The sequence below is a fragment of the Scomber japonicus genome, chromosome 12 (genome assembly GCF_027409825.1).
Source record: "Scomber japonicus isolate fScoJap1 chromosome 12, fScoJap1.pri, whole genome shotgun sequence".
Lineage (NCBI taxonomy): Eukaryota > Metazoa > Chordata > Actinopteri > Scombriformes > Scombridae > Scomber > Scomber japonicus.
The window spans coordinates 13,097,159-13,117,260 of record NC_070589.1 but is presented as its reverse complement, the minus strand read 5'-3'; the positions used below and the strand labels follow the sequence as shown (position 1 = coordinate 13,117,260).

General features: G+C 40.6%; 2 protein-coding genes across 2 annotated transcripts; one reads left to right on the top strand and one right to left on the bottom strand.

Moving 5' to 3' along the window:
- Window positions 1-5,693: 5,693 nt before the first annotated feature.
- Window positions 5,694-9,245, top strand: gfi1aa (growth factor independent 1A transcription repressor a). Its single transcript, XM_053329646.1, has 7 exons — window positions 5,694-5,784; window positions 6,851-7,035; window positions 7,208-7,411; window positions 7,663-8,084; window positions 8,437-8,574; window positions 8,691-8,856; window positions 8,967-9,245. Exons 2-7 carry the CDS (start codon window positions 6,924-6,926, stop codon window positions 9,143-9,145), a joined length of 1,221 nt encoding a protein of 406 aa, XP_053185621.1. The 5' UTR covers window positions 5,694-5,784; window positions 6,851-6,923; the 3' UTR covers window positions 9,146-9,245.
- A 1,081-nt stretch (window positions 9,246-10,326) lies between these two features.
- rpap2 (RNA polymerase II associated protein 2) lies at window positions 10,327-19,882 on the bottom strand. The gene is made up of 10 exons (XM_053329604.1): window positions 19,587-19,882; window positions 18,236-18,334; window positions 18,071-18,136; window positions 17,881-17,969; window positions 17,735-17,770; window positions 16,528-17,629; window positions 16,240-16,346; window positions 15,815-15,895; window positions 13,055-13,123; window positions 10,327-10,498 (listed from the first exon to the last, which is right to left on the bottom strand). Exons 1-10 carry the CDS (start codon window positions 19,776-19,778, stop codon window positions 10,354-10,356), a joined length of 1,986 nt encoding a protein of 661 aa, XP_053185579.1. The 5' UTR covers window positions 19,779-19,882; the 3' UTR covers window positions 10,327-10,353.
- Between the last annotated feature and the right edge of the window lie 220 nt (window positions 19,883-20,102).

The following is a 20,102-nucleotide window of genomic DNA, read 5'->3' as shown; positions in this document are numbered from 1 at the left end:
CATGATTTCATGATGATTTCATGACATTTTCCATGTTTCGTGGCTATTTGGAAGGGGAAGTCGAGGGAGGGATATTCAGTTGGTTGCAATCTGCAACCTCACAGCTAGATGCCACTAAATCTTACATACTGGTCCTTTAGGCATAATAATGTTAATTTTTCAAAACACACCATAGTTTTAATGGTATAAACATTACCTCATATTATGTATCTGCACTCCCAGGATACACCAAACATCTACAGTAAAAACAATATCTGTACCCATGTCTCTCCTAAAGTATTTTGTTATAGAGGTGGCTTAGTTTCAGGGTGTATTTACAGAATCACAGACGCTACTGAATGATCATAGGAATATTATAAGAATATCATAGGAATACTACAGTCTCTATGATCATCTCGCTCTTCTGCGACTACATGTTGCTACTGTTCACTTTGATCATGAAGGTGACACCACTCCAGACTAAACAATACAGAATAGAACTGAGTATTTATAGTATGTAGTTCAGAGAATATTACAGAGAAAAACTGAAAGAAGGGCGGGACTGAGAGAAAAAGGTGCAATTACAAACCATATGCTACTTGAGCACCACAGGCAGAGTCACTGATTCATCAATACACAGCACAGTTAGGCTGCTGATATTTCAGAGCCATGGTCGGAGCCAGAGATTATAATTTGCACAAACCTCAGTCAGATAAAGATCAATGAGTCAGGCAGGTTAGACTAACATTTTCATCTAAACAGCCCCTCTGCCCCTGCACTCATTGGCATCCCCCTTAAATCATTACTGGGTGTAAGGCATGTACAGTAGCAGTCAAACGTTTGGACACACATTGCCATTCAGGATAATGGGAAGGTGCGTGCAAACTTTTGACTGGTACTGTACCTTATTCATTTGTCAACACAATTCCAACCTCCACACAATTGTCAGTGTTTGGATACTATGGATATAATGTACAATTTAAATTATTTGTCCTGGAGATGACATACAGCAGAAAATACCCTAAAATACAATGCACACCATGTTCAGCTGAAACTTTGAATTGAGTTCTGCTAACAACAAGGCAGACTATGTGTGGAGATGGTGCTGAGATGAAGTTTCTGTGTGAAAGCCTTGCCCACATTTTTTTCCCCACCCAACTTGTCACCAGTGTTTTACACCCATGCAGAAACTGAAAAAATATGTCAAAAGACAGGCATCAGATTTCAGAGCATCAGTTAAAATAAGCTTTAGCAGTGCAGAACTGATGGTGCATTTGGTTCAAATGTTATGATTTCATAACCGACATTAAGCACTTGTTTGCAGCAAAAAAAGAGAGGAATAGCTATGAAATCTGATTGAAAGTATCTAACACAGGAAACATATATGCGTTGAAATACAAATTAACCACAGGCTTGAATGTGGCTGCTGAACTCTGACCTTTAAACACAATGACCAGGAAGTACTGAGCAGGTTTCTTCACATTCACACACCAACGTTCCCCAATGAGATTCTTAGTATGAGAGGGGAAATTTACAACCAGAAACAGGCTGGTTGCAAACAAGGGGCAGCTGCTGATCACAGTGATGGATGAGGGAGGTGATTTGTGAATTGTTTATAGCATAAATCCAACTGGGAGCTTCTATTCAGTGTGTCTTCTGTTTTTCACACTTTAAAGGTTTTTTTTTCTGGATCACCAGTGTACATGATCACACAGCACTAGTCAGATTTAAACCAGAACAATCATCCTAACAAGTAAATCTTTGATATAAATGAAATCAATCTACAGTCCACATGCATAAACTACCTGACTATTGCAGAGCAGCAAGATTTGAGGTGAGAACAGGCTAGAAAAAATAGCCGTTTGTGAACCTCCTGTGTGAAAGATGAACTGCCTTGTGGTCAGCAGTGTCCAGTAAATCATATTCATTGTGTTCACACTTGGCTCCTATCTGGGGGCTGCAGTTGGGCCCAGCTGAGAGCTCGATGAGATTCAGGCTGGCCACTCCCAGGCGGGGGGGTCCTTGTGGTTGAACCTGAGGAAAGGGGCTAAAATCAGATTGTAGCTGCAGGGAAAGCGACGGAGATAGTTTAAAAGAGAGAGGAGGGGTGTAACCCTGTGGTTAGGGCTTCTGGAGCCAAAGGAACCTGTGAGGGGATGAGATAGCATAATGTGGTTTTCATTGAGATGCCACAGCAGTGTGGAGGAGCAGAGGTAAACGCTCTGACTGCTAGCGCCTGGACTAAACAAAGACATAAGCCAGGGAAAGTCAGTTTAGCCACAATAGGCTATTGTGGCATGAATCCATTGCACATAGTATATTGAGTAAAATCATCTTCACATAATTATGCACTGCGACTTTGTTTGGTCTGAAATTCTGGAAATGGTCTAATTAGACAAATAAAAATTAATGTTTTTTTAAACACTCAAATGTGTTTATTTTAATGTGTCTCAAAAAATTACTTTAGTTTCACTTTTCAACAGTTTTACTCCTGGTGGTTGTAAAAGTCTGACCTTTTGCCACTTGATTGACTTAAAGTGAGATAACACATTCTTTGTCTTACTAATGAAGAGTTAAATTCACAAGCAATTAAACACATCCCTGCTAAGTCAATACACTCTTTGAGCATGGTCTGGAGGGTTATGATAGTTAACTGGGGTTAATGTTACAATTAACCCCATGTTAGTTGTAACATACCCCGGGTTGAAAAGTAACATCATGAAGTAAGGATTATGACAAAACTTAGGGTATTGAAAACTTTTAATTCAATACTTGAATTACTTTTTGTAATGTGTGTGTGTCGTGCACTTTCATTTAAACATGATAATAAAACAAAATGTGCACCAGTCTCAACAAATTACATTTGTACAATTACATTAGTGTGCATCTGTCTGAGTGTGTTTGTATGTGTCAATTATGTTCAATATTTTCCCATACATATTTTACAAAACCATCATTATAAATGGCTAACTTTCCCCTGACTGACCCTTTACCAACTCCTATCTACTAACCTCACATGGACACAGTAAAGTAAAGAACTTGTTTTCCGTATTGTAGCCTTCATGTGGAAGTTCCTTTGATGGCTTCGCTTTTAAATTCTCTGCTCTCTACAGAATCTGTGCAGTGTGAGGTGACATATGTCTAATTGTTTTGCCACTGATCTGATGGACTTTCACTGCTATGTTGAGAGGCACCCCTGTCAGTCTTTTTTCTTCCAGAACCTAAGAATACTGATATACTGAAATACAGTAAAATATTTGTTCGGAGTAGGTTGTAACGTTTTTCAGCCATGAACTAGCTTACATTATAGTTAACAACTAAAACATTACCACTAACAACTTACATTAAAGATATCTACACTGACACATACATAACATGATTTAAACTCAAGTAGTTTGTCTACAAAGCAGAAAATGCTATCACAAAAGTACATGAAATTAAAAAAAACTTTATTACTTCGGGTCATTTTCTCTTAAACTTCTATACAAACTGACTTATTTTTTGAGTTATCAGAGTTTCCCCCTGCTGGCCATTAGAGATAATGCGGGTTTAAGGCACCTACTCATTGGTTTTACTTTTCAGACCTGAAACTCTTGGTCAGTTGACTTGACATTTTTCTCTACTTCTGATACTATGTCATGTTCTGACACTTATCTGGCTTTTCATACTATGCTTAGCTCCAGGCTAAGAAAACTTTCACAAACCTGACACATTCAAAAGTGGGCTAACCCTGACTTCAGTTTGGGCCTATTTAATTTTACTCACCTGTAGTTTGCGACTCTGTGATCGACAAAAATGAATTTACGCAGAAATGTAGTATTTTCCTAGCTTGGGTATACCCTTGCTCTCATTCCAGCAATTCTACTTCGCTCGGAAAGTTAGCATGGCCACCAAGACAACATTTTCACCTGAGATAGGGAACCAATCACAGAATGGGGAGGCGGGTTCAAGGCGATGACAACTGTAGAGCGACATCAGGTGCACATCCAGCATGGCGGCCACGGAGGTGCAGCAACAGTTTGAAGCAGCAGTAGATTATGTGCTAAATAAATTGGAAGGCAAGTTCACTTTGAAAATGAAACAAAAACTTGCGCTACATGATTTTACCTTCATAAAAGTGTTCATGCTGCTCCCTACAGGTTCTAAATACGTCATCGTATATCGTTGATATGATTGGCTGTAAGTTTGTCTAGTAGCGTACAGAAGCAATGAGACTGGGTCTGGTGATAACCAGGCTAGTATTTTCCTGATTCTACCTCAACAATTGCTCCCTATCTTCACTACGAAACACATTGATGGGCTACCTAGGTCAAGATTGGCCTGTCCTAGTCAAGAAATCAAACACAACCACACTTTATTCACATTAATTTTAGTTTTACCTTGTGTAACAATATAAAGTGGAGTTTGGATGTAGTTGAACTTTTTGAAAGTAGTTTTAGTTTGACAAGCTAAAGCTTTGTTGAGTAGTTAAGATGTCATTTAACTTCTGTGACATTACGCTGGCAAATCAAGACAGTATTAGATGAAGCGCCCGTGCACTCTGCTCTTGTCAACATTCACATACGTGCGGTGTCAAAGCTGCAGCCTCAGGTATATTTAAAACTATGAGGAGTCCCCACAGTTTCTGTCTATCCTCGTGAGGGTCGAAAGGGGGCTCGGGGTTGAGCTTGAGAAAATAGCTTTATGGCTCACCAACACTAGTCTTTATTTAACCCTGCGACTGTGATCCGCACCTTTGACAAGGTACACTGCTGCAAAAAGCAAAGCAAAAATACAACATCACCCCGCACACACCACCTCCTCCTCCCTGTGATCACTGCAAATGGGCTTCTATTTCAATCACTACTTGCTGTAAGACTTAAAGAATGAGAATCAAGGCCTGTGGGGGTAGAGGCGAGGAGGGGGGGAGAGCAAGAGTTAAAGGCTGTGGTAGCACTGATAGTGTCTTCTCGACTCTGCGTTTGGTTTCCTGTTCTGAGTCAGTGTTTAACCCTAAGTTTGAACATTGTCACATCGACACTGTCAGTCTATCACTTCAAGTTTTTTTTCTTACGCTAATCAGCAGCAGCTGAATGTCAAACAGTGCGCATTTCTAATAATGAATTAGACAAAAGTTGCATGTGGCTCATTTATCTGCAGGTTGCTATTTGTTGTGAAAAATTTGAGATAAAACTTTTATCTTTTTATTTTTTACATGAAAGGTGATGTTTGACTTTTTGTGTTGCTCATACTGCGCGAGAAATCATTGCTGTTTGCTCATTAGAAGGAGGAGAGGTAGGAATTTGTTGTTAAAAATTCCAGCATTGACACATTTTATGGACTGATTTCTTCATTTGATCTACTTTAGAGATTAAAAATGGACACGAGGACCTCTAAAGCAAGTAACATATGAGAGAAATGTGAATTACGCATACATAGAATATGTTCTGAAACACAATCTTATACAACTGATTTATTTTTGTTCAATGCAAATTTCTAGGGCCCCAGCGGACTATTTTATCAAAGCATGAATCAGTGTTTTTGTTTGACTGCCATGGCTGACTAACATGAAAATTAATTTCTGAGAGAGGGAGGGAGATACAGAGAAAGAGGGTGGGTGGGTGTGAGTGAGTGAGAGAGAGAGAGCGAGACACACACACACACACACACAGAGAGGGGGGGAGAGTGTGTCTTACAGTGTGAGGAGCAGGGGTGCTTGTGGCTCTTTGCAGTTTGTGACTGATAGTTTGACACTAAGTGTGGACAGGGGTCAGGACAGCGTGTGTTGTCAGAGCTGGAGTATAGTGCCTGCAGTATCAGTGCTGTGTGAGTATGGGACATGTGTTTCAGCTTCATACCTCTGCTATCTGCGCTTTCTTTAACTTGTTGCAGCTGCATCAAACAAACTCGGTTCACACATGGGGCACGAATCGATACCGCTTTGCTTTGATCCGACCTTGAACTGAGCCCAAATCTTCGCTATGATTTGCATTTTGAGACCGACAGATTTTAACTGAGTCTTCTTCCTATGTGCTGATTTCAATGCGTCCTGATGTTATTATTTGTATCCTGTCCTGCTGTTCTGACAGTGGACAGCCTAATTGGTCTGTGTATAGGCCGGGAAGGGGTTTTAATGATGTAAAACAATAAGGCTGAAGTCAGTAAGCAGAGTCACTGTAAGGGATACCTCTACTCCTCCACCAGCAGGCTGTTGTCCAGAGTGGCCGTGCGCGTCTCATTAACAGGATCACTTTACAACCAGTCAAACAAATGGGTCATTATCCATCACAGCCTGCCCGGCCTGCATCGGCCATCCATGCAAACACATTTCTGTTTCTAATCACGTTCAGTTTAAACTGCTAACAGTATTTTTGTGAATCACACGGCTTCATTGGACTCCAAAAAGACTTTCTTAATTGATATGTGAGATTAGCAATCTCAATGACTGCCCAGCGCACAAATGCAATCTCGGGTTTCATTTGATAAAAAAACACAAAAACTAATCGGAAGTACAGCATTCATGTAGGCCTAATCGTTTTTGTTTAAAAACAGTCAAATATCAGTTAATATCAAGCTACCACGATATTCATTCAGATAATACATGTTTAATCTAAGTCTAAATAAATCATCCCTAAATTGAAATGCAAACTTTATTTTCTTTGATTCGATCACATTTTTTAAAGCTAGAAGTTTAGCGCATGCAGTATGCTCTCTTCAATCCCATATACGCTATCAGCGGAGACCCTTCAGGGGGGTAGACGGTGGTCCTGCTTTTGGCCACCTGCCACGCGACACCTGGTAAACGATACGGTCACTCTGCGCGTGCGTAATAGCCTGCCAAAAATCCCAACGCTGTCTCGCCTGTCAACCAATAGTGTTCCAATCTGTCCAGAGATAAACTCAGAGCGGCGTGGAGCAGAGTGAAGTGGAGGATTTCAGACCTGAGCAACTCAGACTACAGAAACATGCCGAGGTCTTTCCTGGTGAGAAGTAAACGGGCCCACAGCTACCACCAGCCCCGGAACCTAGACGATGGCTACAGCAAACTGGACACTATTCTGGCTCATGTGTGCGCAGGTAGGTCCATGTATGCGTAATTACGCACGAAAATAATGTGAAAATACGAGACATTAGCCTCATGTAAATGATGTATATCCTATTTATATATAATAACAGAATAAATGCCTTCTGTTTACAAATAGACACCACCTGCACAGTCAGTTTGATTACTCTCCTCTGCTCTTATTAGAGAACAAATCTCAGGTGGCGTTTGAGTCCAGTTTAGAGCTCCAGGGGGATGTGAGCGCCGGCGCTGACAGACTGTCCCCCGGGTCCGGCCTGCTGTCTCCGAGGTCGCTGTCCTCCAGCTCACCGCTGAGCAGCGGAGGCAGCGTGTGTGATCGATCCTCCGACTATGATTTCTGGCGTCCCCCGTCTCCCTCCTCATCTCCAGGTCTTTTTACGTTTATTTTCATCAAGACTATTCTGACTACTACTGTTCCGAGTTCTGGTTCTGGTTGTGTCATTGTTATGGAGGAAAAAAAACTCATTCAGAGTTAAATGAACACTCACACCTTCAGTAGTTTGTTTCGTTATTTGACCATTACACATGCCATTTCCAGTTAGGCCATATGCATTGTCCAAATAATCAAATTTGATCCTGAGTAAGACTATTCACTCACACTAATCTGAATTCATTTCCAGACTCAGAGAAATGCTCCACTCCAGCAGCGGAGGATAGTCGCCACCTCAGCACGCCGCCTTTTCCTTTAGCCTGGACAGCATACTCCGGCTCTGAACTGAGGCACCTGGTTCAGGGGTCATACCACCACCACCACCAACACCACAACCACCTACAGGCCCACAGGAAGTCTCACTCATCCGTCAGCCTCTACGGTGCAAAGGACAGCGGCTCAGAGCCCCTTTACGCGCAGCGCGGCCCCGAGGCAGGATGCTACCAAGATTTTTCTCCAACGGCCCTCCAAATCTGCAGGATGCGGGATGCAGACGAGCTATATTTGGATGTAAAACAGAAGCCCCACGGATCGGAAATCAAGACCGAGAGAGATTTCGTCTGCTCTAATCTCGAAGCAAATGATTCATACAAGTGCATTAAATGTTGCAAGGTACGTCTGTATTTAATTAGATAGTAAAAGAACAGCAATGTATGTTTAGCCTGAGGTTTACACGACTAAACAGTTATTGGTTTAATACTCTGAGTTCACAGATTAGTGATGTTTTTAATGAGTGATCAGGGTACAACAGCTTGGTTATTTTGCTGTGTTCATGGTTTATTTTAATCGTACTTTTATCCATAAAACGGTGACTGAACATTTACATATACAGGTGATGTGGTTAGGGTTAGGGTACCGTTTTGCCTGCCGCACTTTTGGGTCAGCTGCAGGGTCATATGTATGTGTATAGTATATTTGTGAATAGTATTTCTCAAATTATGAATTTTTTGTGTTTTTTCCAAAGGTTTTCTCCACACCTCACGGTTTGGAGGTTCATGTGCGGCGGTCACACAGCGGGACGCGGCCTTTTGAGTGCGGCATCTGTGGTAAAACCTTTGGACATGCAGTGAGCCTGGATCAGCACAGGGCGGTCCACTCACAGGTAACTCAATTTGCTCTTTTAAGAACGTAAAAGGCGTCTGGGCCCACATCCTGGCAGTATAGGGCCACATCTAACATTTTGAGGCCTCCCACATTGACATTTCACATATCTTACAGGAGAGGAGCTTCAGCTGTAAAATCTGCGGGAAAAGTTTCAAGCGCTCCTCCACGCTGTCCACGCACCTGCTCATCCATTCGGACACGAGGCCTTATCCGTGCCAGTATTGCGGGAAGAGGTTCCACCAAAAATCAGATATGAAAAAACACACTTTCATCCACACAGGTGAGAGACACTGTGGAAACTGATAAATAGCCTACATGGTTTATTTGCCTCGCCGTGCTTAACGCGTAAAAACGACCCTTAACTGACGTGTTTTGTTGTTGATGTTGCAGGTGAGAAGCCTCACAAGTGCCAGGTATGCGGGAAGGCCTTCAGTCAGAGCTCCAACCTCATCACGCACAGCAGAAAACACACAGGCTTCAAACCTTTCGGCTGCGACCTGTGCGGGAAAGGTTTCCAGAGGAAAGTGGACCTGAGGAGACATAAGGAGACGCAGCACGGACTGAAATGAGCAGACATTAATGCTTTTAATAGGAAATTCTGCACTTTTAATGTACTCTAACTATACATATGGTCGTGTTTTATTTTATTTTGTTTGTAGGCCTACTTCTTCCTGCTGTTGAATTTTATTAATATTTTTGCCTGAGATATTCTGGTTGACTTCAAATAAAAGTTTATGAAGTGCGTTTTTACATTGTTTACATTGTTTATTTTAAAACATTTGACTTTCAAAAGCTGAATATTACATTTTCATTTGTTATATTTATAGTCAGGGATTAAACATTAACTTCTGGAGCTCAGTTGTCAGTTTTTTCAGTTAGGAATGAACTTCAATCTCTTTAATTGTTTATTAAATTAAAGATACGTTTTATCATTATTTAGATATATTTCTTTAGATCTTTAATTCACAAAGCACATTTAAACACTGACTAGGCCTACATTGTGAAAATCTCTCTGCGCAGTCCACTGATTGATTGTACGTTGTGAAAAACGAGAAGCTGCGTTAAACCTTGCGGGCCATCAATCACGTCCCCCAATCTCTATGACAGGTCAAAGTTGTATCACCAGGATTAAACAGAAAAACGTTTTGTTGCATGCGCCACCTGGTCAAAACCAAATATTTTCAGACACACGCATTGTCAACATACCCATATAACCAATTACATTATGGTGCCATAAACATGCATGTGAAGGAAGTCTGAAGAAATAGCGTCACTTTTATGACTGCGTGAAGCTCCTCCAGCACAGCAATAAGCAGCGTCTCCACATGTTGTTTTCACTGGGAAAAGCTGGGTGTGATTTATTTGGCTGTGTGAGGTTAAACATTCAGAGCTCTAAAACTTCAAGGATCTGATTTGCACTTATCTCTCTCTGGAGATTGTGTACATAATGCTGTTCCACAATGTACACAGCCTCCAGTCCTACATCCTAGATCAGGCTGTGACTGAAGCCCTCACTGTCATGTTTGGTGAAAATGTTCAGGTGCATTATCTCAGAGGGAGCTTTCGATTGAGATAAGACACCTTGTGCAAAAAGAAAATAACAATAGATGACATATATATGTACACATGTTCATAAAGAAAACAGGCAGTTCTAAAAAAAATTCAAACAAATTTATTTATGGAAAAATCTCTGATACTATTTATCCAGTTCAGTCTCAGATACTGAGTGTGTATATTTATTATTCATATGTCCATGCCTGACAGTGTGCAGTTCGTGTTAGTGGGCTGGGGTTTTAAACTGCTCGACTAAGTTCAAAAGGTCCTGCTCCTGTAGACCGAGCTCCTCAAACAGCGTGTTTAAATACACGACTGATGCCGTCGTCTCCAAGGCCTCTCGAACCACTGGACACACATCTGACAACCTGAAACACAAATCACACAATATTATACACACAAACACACACCTATGTTTGTGTTTCATAATGCATTCCCTAGCCCCTTACCCAGACATTAGCCATCACAACTAAATGCCTAAACCCAATCCTAAACTGAAACTAAACCTAATTCTAACCTTAACCTTAAAACCAAGTCTTAACTCTCAAATTGCCCTTTGAAGTTGTGAGGACTTGCCAAAATGTCCTCACAACACTGGTTTTCAATTGAAATAGGTTCTTTGAAAGAAAAAAAAAAGCATGCACTCACACCTCTCTAAGCTACTGAGTGCTAACCAGGGTTCACACCGCTCGAAAGAAAGCGTGGTTACAGCATGTATACTGACTCATATGATAACTTTGTTGAGTATAATAAAGAGGCCTTTAAAATATCAATCTGTGTATCAGATTTAAAGGGTTTCTAGTTTTTACTCAGCTAAGTTATCTCTGTAAAATACTCATCACACGATACTCAGAATCGTGCAGTCATATCTAAACTTGATGTGAAAGCACTGCACACTCGAAAGAGAAAAATTACAGTTTGTGAAATGTCACGCACAATAAATAATGATCTGACAGCCTACATTATTTTAAGAATTCCTGACACACAACATACAGCTTGCTGAACTTTCACACACTCCTCTGGTCATGTGTGTGTTTTGGCTGCACATAAGAGTGCATAGTGCTGCATGTTTATTAGACACTCCTGCAATAGCTAAAGTGATTGCAGTTTACACAATAAAACAATCCTGCAATATATCCTACATAGGACAAAAAAGTGTTCAGATCTTTGCTCTCAATATAAAGAAGTAAAATTGTGTATTAATATTGTCAATTTCTACCAGAGTGACTTCACATCACAGATCTCAGCTCAATCAAGCCTCTCTGTGATGAGGTGACGCTGGAGTCTCATGTATCTGTACATAAACCATGCGATGATCTATCATGTCAGAAAAGATCAGCATCCATATTTCTCGTCACCTCTTAAAAAACTCCTGTCCGGCTCCTCCTCCCCTCTCCCCTCTCCCCTCCCCCACACCTCCCTCCCCTCTCCGTCTGTCCTGTCTACCTGTGTGGAGGTGCACTGCTGGTTAATCTCCGGTTCACCCGTGGGTCTAGTGTTGCAGGTGGGGCATCCATTATTCATCTGGCCTGAACAATAGAGGCCACACTAGCTTCACAGCTGCCATGCAGCAGATAGATAAGACAGCACGCCAAATTATTCATGATGGAGGAATGGAAGGACAGAGAAGCTTGAAGTTAAATGGGAACTAATGAAATCATAGAGTACTGATGGGACACGTGACAAAGAGAATAAAAGTTTCCAAAAGGATTGATTATGTAAAATAGATTAAATGAAAGCAAACAAATGCATTGATAAGCCAAACACGAATAAATACAGGTTCAACAGATAGATAAAATCAAATCTTAAAAGTTTTGGTTTAAAATATTTATCATTGGAGATTTACATCACCTGTCAACATTACAATATCTTGTCTCTATTTCTGCCCACATAGGTCTAAAAAGTTTAATGACAATCCAAACTCTTTAGTTTTTTCTCTTAATTTCATTTCCTAACAACTAACAAGGTAACAAGGTCAAATCTATTTTATTTCAAACAAATGTATGCCATAGCCTCATTTTCCAGGCATTTGAAAAGATAATGATAATATCAACTGGAAACATGTGAAAAATCTACTTCCAGTATCTCAGATTTGTGACCTACTATATTTTGTCCATTGCTGCTTTAGGAACAGTTTACAGTCACAGGTCTCCTTTTTAAAATACTGACATTAAAGTTACCTTCCTCAAGTAGAACAAGACTCTGTACATTGTGATTGCCTTTGTTCATTTCCAGTCAGCTTACATTGTAAGTTATGATACTGATGCAAACTGACCGGAGGCTACTGCGGGAGCTATAAATCAGAGTCAGCCGGGCATCAGGTGAACGTTTTCCCAGCCAGGGCAATTTAAAGTCCCAGTTTTGCTTGAATGTATACAGAGGAGCTATTGTGTCTGTGTGTTTAACTTGAAAGTGTACAGGACTGCTTGTGTGTGCCTTGTGTCCCACATCACGGATCTGGAGAGGGGCAATCAGGTGGAGATAAGGCCACATGAGGCGTCTGTGTGTACTCAGATGGGAGGAGCACGGAACTGTCCATGAACTGCCAGCACGGCACACACACACACACACCCCCCATATGGCACGGGCTACACAGTGCCATACCAAATAGCATCTTGTCAAATGCACTGTGAAGCTCTTAACCTGAAGATGATCTTTAACTACATTAACTGTTGCTTAATTCTTAAAAAACTAGTGTAAAACACCACGCACACACACACACACAGACACACACACACACACACAGACACACACACACACACACAGAGACACGCACGTAGTAAAGGACAGTGGTTTAGAGTTTGCTGTCCGGGTGTATTTCCTGGTAATTTTTTTTCTCTCACTCCTCTTCTCTACAACTACAGCTGTCATGGTGCATCCTGATAATACTGACACAACGCATTCACACTATAATATGAACTTACAGATAGAGCAGCATAACAGCAATCAGGGTCCACTCAGGAGTTTTGTGGATGATGTTTGTGTTAGTGAAGCTGTCAAGAGAAAAAAAACTAAGTTAGCAGTAGTTCACCATTGCTGAGTCAAACATCAGTTATAGCACAAAGACTTATGAATCTAATCACAGAATACATGTGAACATACAAATAACTAGCGGTACGAGCAACCATTCTCTTAGCAGGTGCCAAAGACACACTATCAGCTGATCCTGATGATAAGTTAACTAGGAAAATAAAATGTGCACAAGGCCAGACCGACCACCACAAACACTGGCTGCAATAGTGCAGTGATGGATGTTTCTCTGACAGAGCTGTGTATATTCTTTGGTTTCAGCCTCTTGTCAGTGGGGCCTTTCGACAGCAAAAAGAGAATTCCTGGAAGCAGGACTGTGGAGGTGTTACCCTGCTTTTAAATCACTGACACAGTGATTTAATAGCAAACCTGTTGAAAACATCCTAACCAGCCAATGGGAATGTGCAGTAGCTCTATGGCAGGAAATCTTGTGCCCAAAAATAATTCTGGGACAAGATTTCTTTAATAAAGTGATATACTAACAATGAAGGTTCAAGGAAAATATGTGTAATGTTTACATTATATAACGAATGCATTAACAAGCTAAAGTGGTCTTATAAAACCATACACAATAACAAAGGCCAGACAAAGACTACACACTCATGGTCCACCCCCACAGATTTTTAAGCTAATTTCTTCACAAATTTGGCCTAAATGTCTCAGACTCTCTTGTTAGTTTTGTTGCATCTGTTTGAGTGGGTGAAGCTACACCTTTATTACTTTTATAGGTGCTTTTATTTAAAAAATGTATATAATAAAATTAGGAATGGCTGAATTCCTTTTCGATGCTTCAGTTTCAGCACCCTGACTCACTGTTACGTAAGGCTGCGTTCACACTGCAAGCCAAAATCCGATTTTTAGCCAATCGCCAATCTGGATTGGAACCAGATGGCTCTTATGAAGTCTGAACAGTCATAAATCACATGAAATCCGATTTTTGCAAACCAGATTGAAACTACCTTTGGGAGTTTCAATCTGTTTCAAATGTCTCATTTGGACAGATGTGTCTGAGTCTGAACAGCTCCAAATACTTAAATCGGATTTGACTGTCCGTGACGTCTCTCTACGTCTCTACACTACGTCACTCTATGCAACACCAGACCCACGCTTATTTGAGTTGCTGTTGCTAGCTGATATCAATGGGAGCAACGGAAGACGTTGAAAACATCAGTCTTTGGACAGAGGACGACACCAAATTCTTAATCTTTGGGGAGATGGCTCCATTCAAGTGAAGCTCGAGGGTTTGTTGTTGCTGTCGCAATTATATGACATCACACAATACACGCTAGATGATGCCTCCGCTCCGACGACGTTGCCACAGCAACATGTCAGATTGGTCATTAATGTGGCCCAGTCTGAACAGAGCCAAATCCGATTTGGACACTTGCTAAAAACAGTGTGCACAGTCAGGCCTAAAAATCTGATTTGAGAAGGAATCAGATTTGAATGAGAGTTGCCTGCAGTTAAAAATCACCTGAATCCGATTTGTTCGATCAAATGTGACCCATATCTGATTTGTTCCTGACAATGTGAACAGCACAAGTCGCACTGAATCTGACATTTCCAAATCTGATTCAGGCCACTTTCAAATGTGGTACTGAATCAGATACATATCTGATTTTTTGAATGCGACCGCAATCTGAACAGTCAGGAACGTAGCCTTACTGAGACACTTGAATGAAGCAGAGCGTTCATGTTATTAGTAACACCTGTGCTGTTTCGACTACAAGTCAAAATGATTATTGAGAAAAGGGCCTTTTGGTGTGTGAAGTTCCAGCACAGCTCTACTGATCTTCATGGGCAGAAGACTAATCAGACAGAAGTGGCCCTTTAAGAAAACACATTAATACAGTATGAAGTGTTTGCAACAACACCGATAAGCACATAGAGGATATTTTCTGTATCGTCACCTATCTATCAGATGAGGTCAATAATGTTTTTGGATAACTGTATTTCCAATTCTTGGCTCCTCACAGGCCAAAAAAAAAAAGAGTCATGAGGTCAAGAAAAATAGTGCGTCCATAGTCAAAAACCACACGTTGAATTACATCTCAATTTCTGAGAATGTTCTTCTCCCCAAAGACCAAAAAGGCCCAAAGACAGTTACTGAAACACTTATTGTTGAGTGTCAAAGCCTGCAGGGGGCAGCAGAGTTCATCAAATGTTCTCACAATGTTGGAAATTTGAATCAATTCTATTTGTTCATTACAAGTTAAATTACATTTGAATTTGCCTTAGAATACTAAAGCAATCAAGTAGATAAATTGCAAGTTTCAGTTACTGCTAGCAGGTTACATTTGCAGAACATTACATTTTATCATGAACTAATATTGCCGTAATTTACTGTAATTACGATAAATAAACAATCAACAGTGCAGCTAGTAATCTATTATGAAGTTGATTACATCACTATCTCATCAATATTTCTGAACGTCTACATTTTGAAGAACTGCTGCATGTTGTGATGTTGTACCTTTAAATGAGTTAAAGTGACCATGATGGCCTCTCAACACAGTGCATCCATACTTTTTAAGATGTCAAACATTACAATTAAAAAGCATATATTTGCCTTGTCAGCATGTGACCATGCATAATCAGGCCAAAAAAAAAGAAGCATAACTGAGTATATCGGAGTTTGCATGTGCTGTGCTGACCTGAATGTCCTGACCAGGTTGTTCAGATCGGTGGTGACATCACTCATGGTGAGCCGCAGTGGACCCACAATGTTTCTGAGACTAAACAAAGAGAAGAATACAGTTATTTGTGATTTGTATTGTCATTAAAAACATCCTATCAATTTTTAGGCTTCTAGCAGTTACGATAAATACAGAAGACAGGAATCAGTTAACATATCAGTAACATTCATGTAATGTTTATGAGCCCAATGTACAGTCCTATAACTGTTTATCACACTGCTAAAGCTCAACAGGTTGCTCCTCACATTGGCCACATGTGTAAATAAAGTACAAACATTTGTAATAAACTGAACAGTTTATCTGCCAGCCAAGAAAATTACAGGTTCTAGCACATGCAGTAAAATAATTTGAAATAACACACACACACACACACACACACACACCAGCTAGTGAGCTTCTCCACTGTGATTCGTTTCTGGATGAGGTGCTGAGCTTGAGAGTCAACAAGCGGCAGAACTGGATCCTTCGTCCTCTGGTCCTGGACTGTCACCTGGTGGGAGGTCAAACAAAGCATCTGAGAGTGTTTAGAGAGAAAACTTCAATACAAAACTCACTTCCTCCAATTTGTTTCAACATCAATTTTCCTCTAGTGCCCTCATGTGGCCACTGACTCTTACAATAAGTTGCTGCATTCACAAACTTCCTCTCCTTTTCATTCTTCCTTCACTCACTTTGTTTCCTTTTGGCTCTTCTTCCTCCTCGGGCACAATCCAGGTCCCCTTGTAAAACTCTTTAACTCTGAGCTCAAGCTGCTGGGTTTCCTTCTTCAGTGTCTTGAAGTCTGGAGCTACGGCTGAAGGTCTCTTTTGCACCCCGACGTCAATCCCTCCTCCGTCCTCCTCGCTCACTTCATCCTCAAGGTCATCTTCGTCGAGCTCCTCATCTTCCTCTTTCTTTTCTTCTTTCACATCAGCAAAGGGAGAACCTAGTGAATGATCAGTGCCGTATAGGAACCTCAGGGTCTCATCTGTGCTCCATTCCTTCAACGTCCTTCTCAAGCACTTGAGAAGATTCAGCCGGATGGAGTTGGAGTTTTCTTCAGTGGAGTGGCTCTTGAGTAGATCCCGAAGTCCTGCCGCACCTCTCCTGCTCATACCTACCTGGGTAATGTTGAGGCTTGGATTCAGAGCTGAGGAAGGGAGATCTGCCTGGGGTCTGGTTTCTGTTGCGGGTTTTGACTCCATAAATGGAGGAGAAGTGAGTGGAGTTTTGTGGTCCGCCTGTGATGGTGTTGAGTCCACAGGCGGGGGTGTGGTGTGAGTAACTGGCTCGGATAAACTACACAAATCCATCTTAGCTGTAGCCTCTTCAACACAGCCTCTCTCCGCTTTGGGTTTCTGGTTGCCATTGACTGTGTGCAGCTGTTTGGGTTTTTCGGTTTCACATGCAAAAGATTCCTTTCTATTTTCATCCACTCTCATTTTTCCCTCCTTCTCTTGGTTCTGACTATCATGAGGTGGCATCTCCTCTTTATCTCCCTCTCCATTCTCTATCTTTCTTCTCTCCATTTTCTCTTGTTCTCCTTTCTCATCTTCATCAGTGCGTTTCGGCAGGTCACCCCAGTGCACCCTGGGTCCCTGTCGCTGGGAGACCACGCTGGAGACAAAGTCCTGCTCCTGTTCGCCATCGCTGTTGTCGTTGTGGCTGAGGCCGGCTGCAGCAGAATGCTTCTCAGAGCTGTGGGTCCCCTCGATTTGAGCAGCCAGCGGGTTCTCGATGTCCTGCTCTTGGAGACGCCTCTCTGACAGCCTCACCTCCTCACCAGAGCTCCCACTGGACACATGTGTTAGTTTTTATTATTATTAAATCTACATTACAATCAGAAACACTTTAAACATGACAAAATGCATTTTTTTGTTAGTTGATGTGAATACATACCCATCTCCTTTCTTCATCAATTTAATTTCTGCAGGACTGTCAGTGAAAATAGAAGCAGACACAGTCTTAATATGTACAACATGATTATATTCAGTGATTAGTTCATATTTCTGATTCAGGACAGTGACTCGGAGCAGCACATGTACCTCTCATGCGGTCTGAGCCAAAGTGGAGTCTTTGATATTTGTAGCTCAAATTCTTTGGAAGCTTTGTAGCAGAAGTTACTGCAAAAACACTAAACACAGAGAAAAGAGAGAATCCTTTTTTTAGGGAAATAGGTTTTATGTACTTAATATTCTTTAAAAAAACAACAACAAAACATGTTGCAGCACTCACCTTGCGCTCTGTGATGTCATACACCTTATTGGTCCTAGTACAAATTTTGTACTGCTGAGTTGAGATCTGTAAAATGAACAAAAGTATGAAGTCATGGAAGACTAGAAAAGAGAAAGATATGTATTACTTAGAAATGGTTATAAAGGCTGATACAAAGGATTTTACCTTGCCCAATTTATTTGGACATGTAGGATAACCACACAGTTTAGCAATGCATCTCTCCTCAATAGCATCTTTGTAATTTTCAGAAGTGATGAATCTGGCCTGTGAAGCAACAACAAGAGATATAAACAATTATCAGCTCTCATTTTCAGTGTGTTGGTGGTTGACCAATTCCACCATAACTAGGGAATAAAATCTGTCTGTTTATCACAGAGTGAATAAAAAAAGCTTAAAATGTCAAAATATAACTTGAGGACTTGTAGACTGAGTTTTAAACGTGAACTTTAATGCACAGAGGCGTGAATGTTACACACATCTGATCAGAAATAACTAATTTATAACCTAGTGTCATCATGATCAGGAAGAGAAAACAGGATGGATGGCAGATCTAAAACATAAATTATCTTCAGCCACAAGAAGAGCCCTGATCTCAACCTCATGGAGGAACTGTGGCAAATTATTCAAGATGCAGGAACAACTGACCTGCTAAGTAGCTGAAAAACTATGTGTATGTGTACACAGAGAGAACCAGTGCTGTTTTAAAGCCAAAGCTGCTCATTGCTTTGATTCAGGTTTAACTTTAAGTTAACTGATAAATGACAATTATTGATGCAAATTATTTTTGAAAGTATCCTCACTTTTCTTTTAGTGCCTAAAACATTTGCACTGTATGGTGTGTCCCAGATGTTGAAGATCAAGGTCACAGGATAGAATTATTTATTTGACATAAATTCAGAAAAATCTGTAATAGTATGTTGTTAGACCTACCATACTGCAAAATCACTAAGATTTAAAAATGCAGACCTGCCCATTTTCTTTGGATAGAATCACTGTAATACTCAACATCAGAAAGTACAGATTCCTTACAATGGAAAATCCTCAATAAAATGTTCTAGGGCAGCAATGTAATTACAATGTAACAAGGCAAGTCGATTAACAATTTGAAAATTAATTGATTGAAAATTAATCTTCAACTATTTTGATAATTAGTTAATTGAGTCAAAAAAGGCCAAAATTCTCTGGTTCCAGCTCTTTAAGTGTGACAATTGTCTGGTTTATTGTGTCCTCTACAAAAGGAAATTGTACATCTTTAGGTTGTGGACTGTTGGTTGGGACAAAACAAGACATTTGATTTTTACAAAACAAGGAAACAGTGATCAACATTTTTCACCATTTTCTGACATTTTTCAGATCAAACAACCGATTGATTAATGCAAAAAATAATCAACGGTTTTAAACGATAATGAAAATTATCGTTAATTGCAGCAATTGTTCGATGTGACACTCATGAATTGTAAATCACATTCATCCTAGTCCCCTTCCCCTAATAAAACTGAGCCTGGATAATACTTACACAGTCAACCAGAAAATCCTCAGCTACACAATCCTCCAGAAGACGCTCAACCACCTGCAGGGCTCTCTTCTCCAGCTCCAACTTCTCCCGCAGCCTCTCTTTGATTTCTTCTCTCCTGACAACAACAAAAGGAGTGCTGATGACATCACTACAATTATCTCCAGACACAGAATAAAAACTGAGCAGAGACATAACTTTACAAAGATAAAATAAGGATTAAACATTAGTGTAATATTATGAAGTAGTAAATTAGCTAGATATTATTCAGGCGCTCATTTGTGTCCATCAGATTGTACAAAAATGACTGTGACAGGATAAAACAGCTGTTAAGGAAAGTTCTGAAGACAATTACATTGTGGCAGTGTTACTGAATGAAATTAAAATTAGTGTATTTTCTCCTCTTGTTCTAATTCCTTTATTGTTTTGCTTATTGTTTATTTATTTCTATGTGCATTGTTTTTGGCTGGTGCTCTGGGCTTAGCCACGGATCTTGTCAACTCCTCAATCCGCCCCCTG